Source organism: Hyla sarda, chromosome 1, assembly GCF_029499605.1.
Source record: "Hyla sarda isolate aHylSar1 chromosome 1, aHylSar1.hap1, whole genome shotgun sequence".
Classification (NCBI taxonomy): domain Eukaryota; kingdom Metazoa; phylum Chordata; class Amphibia; order Anura; family Hylidae; genus Hyla; species Hyla sarda.
Window position 1 is genome coordinate 16,091,148 of NC_079189.1, and position 14,922 is coordinate 16,106,069.

General features: G+C 46.7%; 1 protein-coding gene across 3 annotated transcripts in view; it reads left to right on the top strand.

Annotated features, from left to right (window-relative positions):
• Positions 1-14,922, top strand: part of EXOC6B (exocyst complex component 6B) — a 267,847-nt gene that overhangs the window by 174,179 nt on the left and 78,746 nt on the right. For all 3 annotated transcript variants that reach the window (XM_056552744.1, XM_056552745.1, XM_056552749.1), the window contains exons 19-20: positions 10,212-10,353; positions 14,170-14,243. In XM_056552744.1, the coding sequence (XP_056408719.1) occupies positions 10,212-10,353; positions 14,170-14,243 (216 nt within the window). The remainder of the gene's footprint in view (positions 1-10,211; positions 10,354-14,169; positions 14,244-14,922) is intronic.

The following is a 14,922-nucleotide window of genomic DNA, read 5'->3' on the forward strand; positions in this document are numbered from 1 at the left end:
CCCAAATATCCATGAAAAAATGAGGGTGCGTGTGTGCGCGTGTATACCCCGATATACCCCCAGGAAAGGCAGGGGGAGAGAGGCCGTCGCTGCCCGCTTCTCTCCCCCTGCCTTTCCTGGGGTCTAGAGCCCTGCTGCCGGCCCTTCTCACCCCCTGGTTATCGGCGCCGCTGCCCGTTCTGTCCCCCTGACTATCGGTGCCGGCGCCGACAGCCAGGGGGAGAGAAGGGGCAGCGGCACCCATTGCCGGCGCCGCTGCCCCGTTGCCTCCCCCCATCCCCGGTGGCATAATTACCTGAGTCCGGTCCGCGCTGCTCCAGGCCTCCGTCGTGCGTCCCCAGCGTCGTTGCTATGCGCGGCGCGGCGCACTGACGTCATGCGCCGCGCCGTTCAGCGCATAGCAATGACGCCGGGGACGCACGACGGAGGCCTGGAGCAGCGCGGACCGGACTCAGGTAATTATGCCACCGGGGATGGGGGGAGGCAACGGGGCAGCGGCGCTGGCAATGGGTGCCGCTGCCCCTTCTCTCCCCCTGGCTGTCGTGCCGCTTCTCTCTCCCTGGCAGGAGTCAGGGGGACAGAACGGGCAGCGGCGCCGATAACCAGGGGGTGAAAAGGGCCGACAGCAGCGCTCTAGACCCCCAGGAAAGGCAGGGCAGAGAAGCGGGCAGCGACGGCCTCTCTCCCCCTGCCTTTCCTGGGAGTGTATCGGCGTATAACACGCACACAGACTTTAGGCTAAAAATTTTAGCCTAAAAAGTGCGTGTTATACGCCGATAAATACGGTATATTGTGTCTCTGATCAGGGCCCTCACCCATTCCCCTGTACTCTATATCTACTGCTGCCATCTCCTGAAGGAAGTGCTGTGTACACCCGGGGCCTGGCACTATTTTGGGCACACATTCCCTTTAATCATGCCTTCCCCTGCTTCCTCCTATGGAGGTGACCCTGAGTTCAGGACGTTCTGGCTCCTGGGAGAGGAAGCTTCTCTGCACTGTGTGTTCAGATAGCAGAGACTTGTTGCTGATGATATGGCGGCACTATTCTGATGTCACAGCAATGTATGACCGGCCGTCAACCTCTTGGCAGGATAGATGAGCGGCTTCTTATATCCATGCTAAGTATACAGCACAAAGGTGATGACATGAAGTCATATTAGGACAATATCTTATCATATCTTATCTCCTACCCAACTTTCCCTGACAAATCCCCCCCTCACATGACATCCTTAAAATCTCTAGTTGTCCCCACTGCAAACCTCTCCTGCTCAGGACAGTTCCTGACACGGACAGAGGTGTCAGCAGAGAGCACTGTGATCAGACTGGAAAGAGCTGCACAGCTTCCTCTGTAGAATAGAGCAGCTGATAAGTACTGGAAGGATTAAGATTTTTATATAGAAGTAATTTACAAATCTGGATAACTTTTTGGCGCCAGTCGATAAAAAAAAAAAAAATTGGAGTACCCCTTTAAATTTTCGTACAACACCTCGGTTTGGATTATAGGGCAAATCTTGTTCTCCTCATGGTAATATTTATCTAATTAAATGCTCTTTTAAATAAGAAAACACCTCAAAACTGCACAAAGTGTAAACTGATACCAACCCCCTTATGAATCTAATCAGTTCACCTGTATGACCTCTAGCACCTGCAGCCTCATCGATGAGCAGGTGTAGTGTTGAAACTCCACACCCTCTCTCTGCAAAGCCAGAGGATCCATGGAAAATGTAGGAAATCATTTCATTGATAGAATTGCATTCAGTATGGCTAAAAACTCCATGCCTGCCACGTCAGCTAAAGCGGGTAAACACAAGGCATGCACAAGAACCTCTACATTATTCTCAAATAACAGGTATAACAAAGAGGAAGGCTGCAGTAAACCTATAATATCAACTCATGGACTGGATGGCAATGGGAGATCCAGTGGTTGGTGGTGTTTGTGTACCATTTGTAAACGGGTGGGGGAGGGGGATTTGGGGGTTGGGGGGTGGAGGAGGCAAATTTTTAGGGGTAGTCTTATGGACTTGGAATACACAGTATATGGTACCATCTCCCGCTGCAGTGAGCTTCTCGTTTACCTACTGCTCAGTAGAGGAAACCCCTCCTCTCAGTGATCTCTACCTTTTCGCCATAGGCTGCTGGCGAGTCGCATTCTAGGATGCCGGTGAGTAGCCCGAGTGCCGCGTGGAATAAAGGGACAAGGGGTCAGGAGTGTGAATCTGCATGACAAGTCCTACCTAACAGAGACCGGAGTGCTGTGGAGGCTGCATGGAATGTGTGACGCCACTAATCCCCGCACGTGGTACTGCCCCATACATGTCATAGACAGAAACTTGTGCCGGGTTATAGGATATACTGTTTTATAAGTGTTTCCCAACCAGGGTGCCTCCAGCTGTTGAAAAACTACAACACCCAGCATGCCCGGACAGCCGAAGGCTGTCCGGGCATGCTGGGTGTTGTAGTTTTGCAACAGCTGGAGGCACCCTGGTTGGGAAAAACTATGGTCTTGGCTCATTGCCCTATCACAGGCCACTTTATTAGGTACACCTGGTGTATTGGTTAAAGGGGTATTCCAGGAAAAACTTTTTTATATATATCAACTGGCTCCAGAAAGTTAAACAGATTTGTAAATTACTTCTATTAAAAAATCTTAATCCTTTCAGTACTTATGAGTAGAGATGAGCGAACTTACAGTAAATTCGATTCGTCATGAACTTCTCGGCTCGGCAGTTGATGACTTATCCTGCATAAATTAGTTCAGCTTTCCGGTGCTCCGGTGGGCTGGAGACTCTTTCCTAGGACTGTATCCACCTTTTCCAGCCCACCGGAGCACCTGAAGGCTGAACTAATTTACGCAGGATAAGTAATCAACTGCCGAGCCGAGAAGTTCGTGACGAATCGAATTTACTGTAAGTTCGCTCATCTCTACTTATGAGCTTCTGAAGTTAAGGTTGTTCTTTTCTGTCTAAATCCTCTCTGATGACACGTGTCTCGGGAAACGCAGAGTTTAGAAGATGTTTGCTATGGGGATTTGCTTCTAAACTGGGCGTTTCCTGAGACAGGTGTCATCAGAGAGGATTTAGACAGAAAAGAACAACCTTAACTTCAGAAGCTCATAAGTACTGAAAATATTTTTTAATAGAAGTAATTTACAAATCTGTTTAACTTTCTGGAGCCAGTTGATATATATAAAAAAGTTTTTGCCTGGAATACCCCTTTAATACAAAACACTAATCAGCCAATGACATGGCAGCGACTCGATGCATTTAGGCATGTAGATGTGGTCAAGACAACTTGATCACATTTACATTCAAACCGAGCATCAGAATAGGGAAGAGAGGGATCTAAGTGACCCTAAACATGATATAGTTGTTGGTGTCAGACACACTGGTGTGAATATTTATTTATTTTTACAAACAACTGATCTACAGGGATTCTCACACACAACCATCTCTAGGGTTTACAGAGAATGGCCCGAAAAAGAGAAAATATCCAGCGAGCGGTAGTTGTGTGGATCAAAATGCATTGTTCATGTCAAAGGAGAATGGGCAGACTGGTTTGAGATGAAAGAAAGACAAAAGTTGCTCAAATAACCACTGGTTACAACCAAGTTATGCAGAATAATATCTATAAATGCGCAACATGTCCAACTTTGTAGCAGAAGACCACAGCTGGTGCCACTCCTGTCAGCTACAGTCATGGCCGTAAATGTTGGCCCCCCTGAAATTTTTCTAGAAAATGAAGTATTTCTCAAAGAAAAGGATTGCAGTAACACATGTTTTGCTATACACATGTTTATTCCCTTTGTGTGTATTGGAACTAAACCAAAAAAGGAGGAAAGAAAGCAAATTGGACATAATGTCACCAAACTCCAAAAATGGTCTGGACAAAATTATTGGCACCCCTACAAAATTGTGAATAAATAAGATTGTTTCATGCATGTGATGCTCCTTTAAACTCACCTGGGGCAAGTAACAGGTATAGGCAATATAAAAATCACACCTGAAAGCAGCTAAAAAGGAGAGAAGTTCACTTAGTCTTTGCATTGTTTGTCTGTGTGCCACACTAAGCATGGAACAGAAAGAGGAGAAGAGAACTGTCTGAGGACTTGAGAACCAAAATTGTGAAAAATATCAACAATCTCAAGGTTACAAGTCCATCTCCAGAAATCTAGATTTGCCTTTGTCCACAGTGCGCAACATTATGGAGAAGTTTGCAACCCATGGCACTGTAGCTAATATCCCTGAGCGTGGACGGAAGATAAATATTGATGAAAAGTGTCAACGCAGGATAGTCCTGATGGTGGATAAGCAGCCCCAAACAAGTTCCAAAGATATTCAAGCTGTCCTGCAGGCTCAGGGAGCATCAGTATCAGCGCGAACTATCCGTCAACATTTAAATGAAATGAAACGCTATGGAGGAGACCCAGGAGGACCCCACTATGGAGGAGACCCAGGAGGACCCCACTATGGAGGAGACCCAGGAGGACCCCACTGCTGACAATGACACATAAAAAAGCAAGACTACATTTTGCCAAAATGAACTTGAGTAAGCCAAAATCCTTCTGGGAAAACATCTTGGGGACAGATAAGACCAAAATAGATATTTTTGGTATGGTTATAGGAAGCAACTCATTTCAGTTATTTTTTCCAAACTGTGTGCAACCAAATATTAAGTTAAGGGTGCCAATAATTTTGTCCAGACCATTTTCGGAGTTTGGTGACATTATGTCCAATTTGCTTTTTTTCCTCCTTTTTTGGTTTAGTTCCAATACACACAAAGGGAATAAACATGTATATAACAAAACATGTATTACTGTAATCCTTTCCTGTGAGAAATACTTCATTTTCTAGAAAAATTTCAGGGGGGCCAATATTTACGGCCATGACAGTAAGAACAAGAAATTCTGGCTAAAATTAACATAGGCACCAAAACTGAACAATGGAAGATGGAAGAACGTTGTCTGGTCTGAGGAGTCTCTTTTCCAGCTGTGACGATCAGATGTCAGGGTCAGAATTTGGGGTAAACAACATAAAGCATGGATCCCTCCTGCCTTGTATCAGAGGTTCAGGCTGGTGGGGGTGTAATGGTTTGGAGGACATTTTCTGGGCACACTTTGGGCCCTTTAGTACCAATCGATCATGGTATAAACACCACAACCTACCTGAGTATTGTTACTGACCATGTCCGTCCCTTTATGACTCCTGCAGAGTCCATTGTGGATTGGCTATAACACTCATTAGGTATATGACTACATAATAACCCGATGCCGGATAGAAATAGATGACTGATGTGTAATTGGTAGCAATGGGCATGCGGTGAGCAGAAGACCCTATGTCTTGTCCGATTGACCGGAGGTAGGGATTATTAAGCGCTTGTCATATTGGGTAATGATCCTATGGAGAGCTCTTACAGCGTAATGAGGAGTTATACAGGAAGCAATCATATTGTAGTTACCTGAGCTATTTACATCTCCGCATCGCTTCTGCCCTTCGGTCGTAGGAGTCACTTGAGAGTTTAACTTCTTACATGTCGAACTTCAAATAGTAACTACGCTGACCGGCAGAGTCTGCTGTATACAGCATATAAGACTGAGGGATACAGTTAGCTTGCTTGATATGGAGGTGTTCGGGCCATAAACACGTTGTTCCTTTATCTCAAAGACAGGACAGAATTAATGAGCAGCACTCACCAGCTTGTAGGGAGTGCAGGAAAGAGCCGGAAGAAGCACTTTCGCAGGAAACGGTCATACTGTCATCACCACACTAGCTATTCAGTTGTGTCATTTTTACTTGGAAGGTAATAATGCAAGAAATAGAGACAACACAGCCATCTTAAAGAGCACCTATCATGATCTAAACTCTCCCTAATCCCCACCCCCTATCTGTCCATGACTCTCACTGACACTATCCCTGTTCTTCTTTTCATTCAAACCCCCCTCTTTCTACCTCATTTATTGTCTTCTTGGCTGCTCATTCAGCTAACCTAGTGTAAGGGAGGAAGGGGGCGTGGCCTAGCATGGAGGCTGTCAACACAGCAGCCGGGGCAGCTCTGAATCTTCTCCTCTCTGTTTACAACTGCATGTGCAGAGAGAAGAAAGATCGGAGCTCAGATAGTAAAATGAATGAGGGCATGCAGTAAGGTAGAGTCAGGAGTATGCCCTCCTGTGCTGTGAGTAGAGTGCTGGCTCCTGCTTGTCTCATTGACAGGCAGGGAGCAGTGCTGAGCTTGTCTGTGTCCTGGCTGCATGAGTCTGAAATCTATTTAAAAAAAAAAAAGGGCCAAGACTGGTAGGGAGACCCCTAGTGGTCATTTTTTCAAAGTGGAAAATTAAATAGAAAGAAGCATATTTTTTAATAAAATGCAATTGGAAAGTTATTCTGTACACGTTAATCTATAATATATCAAAAGTTTTTTGATGAAAGGTACCCTTTAAATCTGTACAGAACCATATGGTTATATGAAGCATGTCTACGTGGCCCTCACGAAGCAACTTCCCATTCTTGCGGTGTGTTTTGTGGCCAAAAGATGCAGTGTTAATCTACCTCTTCATGCCTTGTAGAGTAGACACCCTGTATGAACCACTCTTTACAAGTGGCTAAAGCCATTCTTGTATTACTTGCACAGCCATTGATCTTAGTATCTACTATGTATTCACCGCTGTGTTTCCTCTGCATCCTTACCTGGCACGATCAGTGGAGTGGTTTGTCAGAAGATCTACTACTTTTCCAGAGGCTTCTCTCATCTAGGTGGCATGGGTCAGCCATTCTTCCTGCGCTCATTGGACATTGACAGAGCAGTGCATGTTGTACTTACACCTTTTAAAGAGAGATTCAGGTGTCAAAAATGTATATTTAAATAATCACCCCAAGACACATAACTCACTAGTATAGCATTATCACAAATAGTACTGGCTTTAGAATGTTTTTGAAGAATTTACCCTGATAGGAAGTTGCGTAGTCCTCTCATTTACAGTGTGGTGGTGTCTCAGCAGCTCCTCCCTCTCTCCCGAGGTGACGCGTCATCCTCTTCTTTTGTCAGGAGGCGTGGTTGAATAATTTCTCTAAACTCTAGCCCAACCCCCTGAGTGATGCGATCACCTCTGACCATCCCCTACCACTACATCACCATCTCTCTGTCATATACATATAGATGTGGACATAATTGTTGGTACCCTTCCACTAAAGACAGAAAAACTCACAATGGTCCTGAAATAACTTGAAATTAACAAAAGTTTTTCCACTCATCATAAGATCCTGCTCCAGCTGTCTCAGGTGTAAAGGTGTCTTCTCCAGACTGCAGATATCTTGGCCCACTCCTCATAAGATCCTGCTCCAGCTGTCTCAGGTGTAAAGGTGTCTTCTCCAGACTGCAGGTATCTTGGCCCACTCCTCATAAGACTCTGCTCCAGCTGTCTCAGGTGTAAAGGTGTCTTCTCTAGACTGCAGGTATCTTGGCCCACTCCTCATAAGATCCTGCTCCAGCTGTCTCAGGTGTAAAGGTGTCTTCTCCAGACTGCAGGTATCTTGGCCCACTCCTCATAAGACTCTGCTCCAGCTGTCTCAGGTGTAAAGGTGTCTTCTCCAGACTACAGGTATCCCGGCCCACTCCTCATAAGATCCTTCTCCAGCTGTCTCAGGTGTAAAGGTGTCTTATCCAGACTACAGGTATCTTGGCCCACTCCTCATAAGACTCTGCTCCAGCTGTCTCAGGTGTAAAGGTGTCTTCTCCAGACTGCAGGTATCTTGGCCCACTCCTCATAAGACTCTGCTCCAGCTGTCTCAGGTGTAAAGGTGTCTTCTCTAGACTGCAGGTATCTTGGCCCACTCCTCATAAGACTCTGCTCCAGCTGTCTCAGGTGTAAAGGTGTCTTCTCTAGACTGCAGGTATCTCGGCCCACTCCTCATAAGATCCTTCTCCAGCTGTCTCAGGTGTAAAGGTGTCTTATCCAGACTACAGGTATCTCGGCCCACTCCTCATAAGATCCTTCTCCAGCTGTCTCAGGTGTAAAGGTGTCTTATCCAGACTACAGGTATCTCGGCCCACTCCTCATAAGATCCTTCTCCAGCTGTCTCAGGTGTGAAGGTGTCTTCTCCAGACTACAGGTATCTCGGCCCACTCCTCATAAGATCCTGCTCCAGCTGTCTCAGGTGTAAAGGTGTCTTCTCCAGACTGCAGGTATCTTGGCCCACTCCTCATAAGATCCTTCTCCAGCTGTCTCAGGTGTAAAGGTGTCTTCTCCAGACTGCAGGTCTTAGCTCCCTCTACAGATAAGTTTTTTGCCATTAGGGGGGATTTATCAAAACCTGTGCATAGGAAGAGTGGTGCAGTTGCCCATAGCAACCAATCAGATCACTTCTTTAGTTTTTCAGCGGCCTTTTCAAAAATGAAAAAGCAATCTGGTTGCTATGGGCAACTGGTCAACTTTTCCTCTGCCCAGGTTTTGATAAATCTCTCCTATTATCCTGTTGGAGGACCATGACGTGTGACTGAGACCAAGCTTCCTGACACTGGGTAGAATATTTTGCTCCTGAATGCCTTGATAGTCTTGAGATGTCATTGTACCCTGTACAGATTTAACACACGCTATGACAGATGCAGCAAAGCAGCCTTAAAACATAACCGCGCCTCCTCCATGATCACAGTAGTTACAGTGTTCTTTTTGTTGGCTTTATTTTTGCGTCTGTGAACATAGAGCTGATGTGACCTGACGAAAAGCTCCAGTTCAAAGGACATTCTCCCAGAAGCTTTTTGGCTTGTCGATAAGCATTTTGGCAAATTCCATTGTTGCATTTTTATGATTTGCTATCAACAATGGTCGTCTCCTCATCTTCAAATTAAAGGGGTACTCCGCTGCTCAGCGTTTGGAACAATCTGTTCTGAAAGCTGGAACCGGTGCCGGGAGCTTGTAACGTCATAGCCCTGCCCCCGTATGATGTCACACCCCGCTCTTTGTTTCTGTTCCCTCCGGTGTATCACCCCCCACCCTCAATAAGAATCAGCTGGGCCTCCAACTACAGATTAATGGGATCTTTGATTGGAGACACATTCTATACAAAGCCACCCATTCTGTTTAATCGACATCCTATTTCTTCCCTAATACACCAGACACTACTGGTGAGAAGGAGCGCCTCGCTATGACAAAGCCTCGCATCTGCTCTATCGCCAGTGCTGGGGTCAGGCTCCTCAGCTGTAGCCCCTCATAAGTTACTATATATAAGATTCTCTCTGGTGGGGGTGTCTGTGATATGTGTCTGGATAAAATATTTGAGACTTGTATGTTGGGTTATACTTGGGCTACATTTGATGTGAAGAACCTGTACCATTTGGGGACAATGGTGCCTGTCGGGGGGAGGGAGCAGGAAAATCAGGCAAGGATCTGAGACTATGAAGGGCACAATAGTGGTTCACAGACAACTAGGCCGGATCCTCTTCAAAATGACTGATCTTGTGTGTTGATCTGGTAGATACTTTACTTTCCTGTGCTGAGGCCTCTTTATGGTTCGCTCTGTTATACAGAGAGATGCAGGACCTGCCAATGCGATTCTGCCATTTTATAGTATAGAAAGAAGGTCCTGCACCACTTCCACCTGCAGGAAAAGGTCCTGTACATTAACAGAGCGAAGGATGAAGATGCCTTAGCACAAAGGAAAGGCAAGTGGGATGTTTATCATTTTCTTTTGGAGGGGACTTATTGGGGGGAAACTACTTTGTGTGGGTTCCCTACCTACCTTACTACCTACCTGCTGGGGGGCTTATGCGTAAAACGGGGGTTACCTAACTACCTACCTAATAATGGAGATTCCTTACTTAACCATCTTTTGGGGTGAATACCCTGCCTACCTTCTGGGGACATCAACCTAATATTGGTGATTCCCTACCTAACTTTTGGGGTCTTCTTAAACTAAGAGGATTCCCAATCTTGTACCTTATAGGGTGGGACTCCTTACCCACATACTGATGGCTTCTACCTAATTAGGGGCATTACTCACCTACTGGGGGCTTCAACCTAATATGGGGATTTCTAACCTACTGGCATTTTACTAGGAAAGATTCCCTACCTGTCTTGGGGAGATCCCCTAACTACCTGGGGCTTCTACCTCATAGGGGGGGGGGGGGGCACTACAACCCCCAACATGGCAAGACCATAAGACAATTCTGTTACACTTCAACCCCCAACATGTCATTATGACCGTATGTTTTCTGTCTTGTAGGGTAAGGTTGCCCAGACGGCCTGTATGTCTGCCTGCAAACACCTCTCCACATCCTTGACACAGCTGCTCCTGGAGGCGGACGTCAAGCAGATTACTATGGGTGCCTTGCAGCAGTTTAATCTCGATGTCAAAGAGTGTGAAAGTAAGTGTGCGTGCCCTCCATAGTTTCATACACTATTGAAAACCTCCCACTTTCACTATTAGACATCTCAACTCTCATACATGTACCTTCACTACTGGAGACCTCTCAACTCTCACATACATCCACCTTCACTACTGGAGACCTCTCAACTCTCACATACATCCACCTTCACTACTGGAGACCTCTCACATTCCATACATGGACCTTCACTACTGGAGACCTCACCTCCCATACATCCACCTTCACTACTGGAGACCTCTCAACTCTCACATACATCCACCTTCACTACTGGAGACCTCTCACCTCCCATACATGCACCTTCACTACTGGAGACCTCTCACCTCCCATACATCCACCTTCACTACTGGAGACCTCTCACCTCCCATACATCCACCTTCACTACTGGAGACCTCTCACCTCCCATACATCCACCTTCACTACTGGAGACCTCTCACCTCCCATACATCCACCTTCACTACTGGAGACCTCTCAACTCTCACATACATCCACCTTCACTTCTGGAGACCTCTCACCTCCCATACATGCACCTTCACTACTGGAGACCTCTCACCTCCCATACATGCACCTTCACTACTGGAGACCTCTCACCTCCCATACATGCACCTTCACTACTGGAGACATCTCACCTCACATACATGCACCTTCACTACTGGAGACCTCTCACCTCACATACATGCACCTTCACTACTGGAGACCTCTCACCTCCCATACATGCACCTTCACTACTGGAGACCTCTCAACTCTCACATACATACACCTTCACTACTGGAGACATCTCACCTCACATACATGCACCTTCACTACTGGAGACCTCTCACCTCACATACATGCACCTTCACCACTGGAGACCTCTCACCTCACATACATGCACCTTCACTACTGGAGACCTCTCACCTCCCATACATGCACCTTCACTACTGGAGACCTCTCACCTCCCATACATGCACCTTCACTACTGGAGACCTCTCACCTCACATACATGCACCTTCACTACTGGAGACCTCTCACCTCACATACATGCACCTTCACTACTGGAGACCTCTCACCTCCCATACATGCACCTTCACTACTGAAGACCTCTCACCTCCCATACATGCACCTTCACTACTGGAGACATCTCACCTCACATACATGCACCTTCACTACTGGAGACCTCTCACCTCCCATACATGCACCTTCACTACTGGAGACATCTCACCTCACATACATGCACCTTCACTACTGGAGACCTCTCACCTCACATACATGCACCTTCACTACTGGAGACATCTCACCTCACATACATGCACCTTCACTACTGGAGACCTCTCACCTCACATACATGGACCTTCACTACTGGAGACCTCTCACCTCACATACATGTACCTTCACTACTGGAGACTTCTCACCTCCCATACATGTACCTTCACTACTGGAGACCTCTCACCTCCCATACATGCACCTTCACTACTGGAGACCTCTCACCTCACATACATGCACCTTCACTACTGGAGACCTCTCACCTCCCATACATGCACCTTCACTACTGGAGACCTCTCACCTCACATACATCCACCTTCACTACTGGAGACCTCTCACCTCACATACATGCACCTTCACTACTGGAGACATCTCACCTCACATACATGCACCTTCACTACTGGAGACCTCTCACCTCCCATACATGCACCTTCACTACTGGAGACCTCTCACCTCACATACATGCACCTTCACTACTGGAGACCTCTCACCTCCCATACATGCACCTTCACTACTGGAGACCTCTCACCTCACATCTACCTTCACAACTGAACTCTTCTTTTATTTAAAAGGTTTTGCAAAGTTTATTCATGGGTTAACATTATGACTTTATGACTTTTTATGCATTTGGATGGTACCTTTTAACAAATTAACAATTTTTTGTACTTTTAGAAGACATTGAAATCAGGCTAAAGATTTGTTTGCAAAGCCCAAAGTTTGATGCCTTTTCTATAGTTTGCAAATGTATATATCTGCGAGCTACAAGAGGGTAAAAAAAATAGCCATGAAACTATGTTTTAGAGGATTTTCCTGCAAGGGGCATCAGGTCTTGGGGACAGATCCCTTGGCTGTTCTAGTCCAGAGACCAGTTCACTTGTCGGAGTTCAGAGCGGGGGCAGAGACACTGGAGAGGGGGGGGGGGGGGCTGGGAAATCCTGCCGCCGACCTGCAGATCTCCTGCTGTCCAATTAGATGGTGTGAAAGGCTCAGACATTGCAGAGCAGGTGCTGTCAACCTGACCAGCAGGGGGCGTGACCCCTACCGCCCCGCCAAGCCCTGCAGTGCCACCCTCATCCCAGGCATGAAGACTGATGACTGCCATCCATCACTGTCACTCCCGTGCATTAGCTCTCAATAGATAAACTTCTGATTTCTTTTCCTGTGGGAAGCCATGCTTTTTGTTGTCTGGCAGCTTCTGTCTTGTAATCTACTTGTTTAAAGATTTACAGACTGCGGCCCAGCGAGAGAGGAGGGGGAGGCAAAATAGAGGAAACTTGGCTATTTAGAGGAGGCCAGAGCCCTGCGATCCTAAAGGACAACACCATAGACCTCTCATGTACTCTAAGAGAAATTATTTCCACACTAGATTTCCTTCTCATATAATCTGCACACCTGGTTCATCTATATACCATGCTTCAGTTCACGGGCATAGGAAATCTAAGGGGAAAATTGCATAAATTCTTGTGCCTATCCCATATAGCCACAAAAAAATAAAGGCTTGAAAGAGATGTCCTATTCATGTTTCAGAAATCCAGGTGCTGCTGCAGGAACAACCCCCTTCAGATACACTTGTGAGTGAATTGAACACAGCAACCGGTAGATGTGTCTATATAGAGTAAGCGTGAGCCGCACTTGGCATAATGGAGGTGATTGTTCTGAAGCTCCCGTACCTTGCATCCATTTTTCAGGGCTCGTCACCTTCACAGGAACCAATTGAGCTAACAGAGCGGGACGGAAGCGGCGGACTGTCTTGCCACGTCTCATAGCGCGTACCCTCAGCCCGCCGGGCCCACGCCGTCTGAGTCTCTCATTTCCCATCCAGTGTATATGATGAGAATCCAGCACGTCGCCAGGTCTCATGGAGCTCAGCGCACTGTACGGCACGCAGAACCCTGTCCCCTCTTTCATCCCAGTCTGGGGGGGGTAATATTACAGCAGAGACCATGTAATCATCTTAGAAAGATTCCCAGTGGCTGTGTCAATGCAGGAGCCCCCACAGCCCGGATGTAATGCACCATAACAGATAATAGGAATATGCCGGGGGAAAAAGCACAATTGTCGGTGCGTCAGGCGGTTATTTATTATTGATAATACTGGAGGGACGAGGTGACAACCATGAAATCGGAAAATTCCTGCCGCAATATACAAAGCTTCCCCCAAATGAAAGAACCTTCTTCTTTTTTTATTGTGAGCAGCTCCTCCACTCTGGACAATGCCACCCCCACCTCAAGCCATCTCTGCAGTTTTTTTCTTCTTCTTCGTTGACTTGTTTGTCCATTGACCAAACAAATAGCGTAGAGCTCGGAGTGGCCCATGGGAATAGATTTCAGGTTGAGTTAGTACAGTTTCCTTGCTGTCAGGACGCTGGAATTAATGGTGTTTTGATGACACAAATTTTGAAGAGCAGACAAAGAGCGTGAAGGCCGAGAGACATGGCTCCATAGAAGCCCGTTCCTCCTCTCCCCCAGCCTCCCTTGTCCTCGCTGTCATCCGTCTGCCAATCTTCCTGTCCATGCCTATTTAAAGACGCTTTTCATGGTTTATTCTTTCCCACAGGGTTTGCCAGATCGGGACCAGTGCCTGGGTTCCAAGGGGACACACTGCAGTTGGCCTTCATCGACTTAAGACAAGTAAGCCTTTGTTGTTTTGTGTTTTATTTCTCTTTTAAGATGTGTGACTGAGGGCCCATGAGGTCTTAAGGAGCGAAATAAGGAATGGGGAGGGGGTGGGGGGGCCTGAGACTTTTTTAGGGATTAAACGCCGGAGACCTGCGTCCTTTCTCGCCTTCTTTGAGACTTGTCAGGGTCGGTTCCTCGGCCTGTGCAGTGATGGACGCAAGAGATATTGATGCTGTGGCGCACCCTTTCCTTCAGGGAAAATAAAAAAATAGAAGCCTGACCTCTGCGTTGTGCAACATGTATATGACTTTTAGCAGGGCACTGGGATAACTTAGCAAGCTTGTAAGGCTACACAAGAGAGCAAGGAATAAAATAACCCCTGTGTTCTCAGGCCTGCCAAAACTACAGCTGAGAATTAGGAGACGTGCAAACCCTTAGACATGGAAGGAAGCAGACAAGTGCAAACCGCGCAGATCCATGAATGCTAAGCAGTAGCCCATATAGAGGGGCCATCTCGATCTACTTACCAGCTCTCAATTTTGACCTAGTGGAAGGTCTAACATATGAGGTAGCTGCTAAGTCTCATAGAAGGCACTAAGTAGGTCTTACAGGATTTTCTCACCCTTAGAGTTCCAGTTTAAAGGGGTACTCCACTGGCCAGCATTAGGAATTAAAGCTCCAAATGCTTTTT